General features: G+C 45.4%; 1 protein-coding gene across 1 annotated transcript in view; it reads right to left on the bottom strand.

Moving 5' to 3' along the window:
* Nucleotides 1–671: 671 nt before the first annotated feature.
* Nucleotides 672–1822, bottom strand: part of LOC115948492 (epidermal growth factor receptor kinase substrate 8-like protein 2) — a 3488-nt gene continuing 2337 nt past the window's right edge. The window contains exon 3 of the mRNA XM_031061487.1: nucleotides 672–697. Coding sequence (XP_030917347.1) covers nucleotides 672–697 — 26 coding nt within the window. The remainder of the gene's footprint in view (nucleotides 698–1822) is intronic.

Raw genomic sequence — 1822 nt, 5'->3', positions numbered from 1 at the left:
TTGTCGGGCACAGCTCCCGCCGCCGAGAGAGCCCCCGAGCCAGCATGCCAGGTGTTTTGGGCTCTTGGTTTGCCTAAGCTCTATTTAGGCTGTAGAGGAGGTGATTTTGTTAGTGTGGTTGTTCACCTGAGGCAGAGGATAGCCGGCCCTTGGCTGGAAATGTCGGAGAATCTGTCCCTTGGCTGTGTCGTGGGGTTATGCTGTTCCCTTTTTCTGTTTTGTTCCACTTGGGACAGTTGCCACAAAAGTTCCCCTTCCTGATAGGCAAGAATGTGCTTTTGCACAGCCTTTTCATGTTTTGCCCAACCCAAGAAAGAATAATGCAAAGAAGCTTTAGGTTTAAGTGCTGTTTGAACTGAAACAGGTTCATACTGTCTCTGGTTTCTTTGCCATGGAATAGGAGAGCCTCCCTTGTGAGTCATGGAATCACAAATTCCCAGACTGGTTTGAGCTGGAAGGAACTTTAAAGCCCATCCAGTTCCACCCCCTGCCATGGGTGGAACATCTTCCACTAGACCAGACTAGGAAAGGAGTTCAGCTTGCAGCTTTTCTGGTACTTAATTCTTATCATGTGTGAGATTTTTACCTCTATTTTTAAAACACAGCTATCCAGGCCATAACACCCTTCCTATTGATTGTCAGTCCCCAAACCCAAAAGGAAATGTGTGGTTTCAGACCTTTTGCTGAGTTTCTGAGACTGTCAGTAACAAACCATTATGAGAACCCAGTGAAACAGACAGAGATGGATTTATAAAACCCAGTGAAAGAGACAGAGATGGATTTATAAGTATAACTTAACTATTTTAATAACTCTTGTACAGTGCATGGTTATATCATTGTCTCCTTCGCTCAGGTACATCAATGTACAGTACTTTATAGCAGTGTCTGCAGGCAGTACAAACAGAACAGATGCACAGCTCAGTCGCATGGAAATTTGTAAAAGTGACCTCTGCAGTAAGGTCTGCTGAGATATTTTGGGAAGTGCTCCTGTGGCTCCCAGCTTTACAGAGCTGTCATGTACACTCCTGTTAAAATCCCAGATAACTGTAATTCCCTGTGATTTGCTTTCCTCTACACCCCAGGACTGGAAGGTGGGGTGTTTCCTAGCTCAACATTTGTTTTTATTTTCATTTTAGAAACTCTTTCACCTCATGTGCTTGCCATCCTGCTTCCCTTCACCCTCTTCCAGAGCCAGGGCTTCTCAGGAGGATTGTCCTCTTCATCCCTCCCTGACAAGGTGAGTGCCCTTCTCAGGTCCCAGCAGGGCTGTGACTAAACCCGGGATCCCCCCTGCCTGCACCCCAATTCTGCTGGTGCCAGCAGCGTCCTCTTTCAAATGAAGAAAACAGATTATCCATCGGAGACAGTCGGGAATAAAGCCAAAACTGAGGTGCTCTGGTGCTCTCAGATTGAGACACAAGTTCCCCAACGCTGTGTTAAAGCTTTTTCCATTAAGTGTGCAAGGACAGACACAAATTTGGGCAAAGACTGAGCAGTGCTGAGAGAGAAAAGCCAACTGTCCCTGGGCTGTGGGCAGCTCTGGAGCTGTGTTTGCTTCACTGCTTTGCAATCAGGTTGGTCTGTCAGTTAAACAGAGATAGAAATGCAGTGTGCCAAACTTGCTGTGGACAGGAACTACGCTGCTTGCTTGAGTTTTGAAATTGTGAGTAAATTTTTGGAAGCACAATCACTAATTCTGCCTCTAGGGAGAGAGATTTTCCTCACCCCCTATTTACAGATTGTTATATAGAAATGCACATAACTTTATGAAGGAAAACAGGAAGTCAAGAGCAACACCCTGTGCTAAATTAGATTTTTTTTT

The sequence above is a fragment of the Geospiza fortis genome, unplaced genomic scaffold (assembly GCF_000277835.1).
Source record: "Geospiza fortis unplaced genomic scaffold, GeoFor_1.0 scaffold450, whole genome shotgun sequence".
Classification (NCBI taxonomy): domain Eukaryota; kingdom Metazoa; phylum Chordata; class Aves; order Passeriformes; family Thraupidae; genus Geospiza; species Geospiza fortis.
This window is presented reverse-complemented; position numbering and strand designations above follow the sequence as displayed.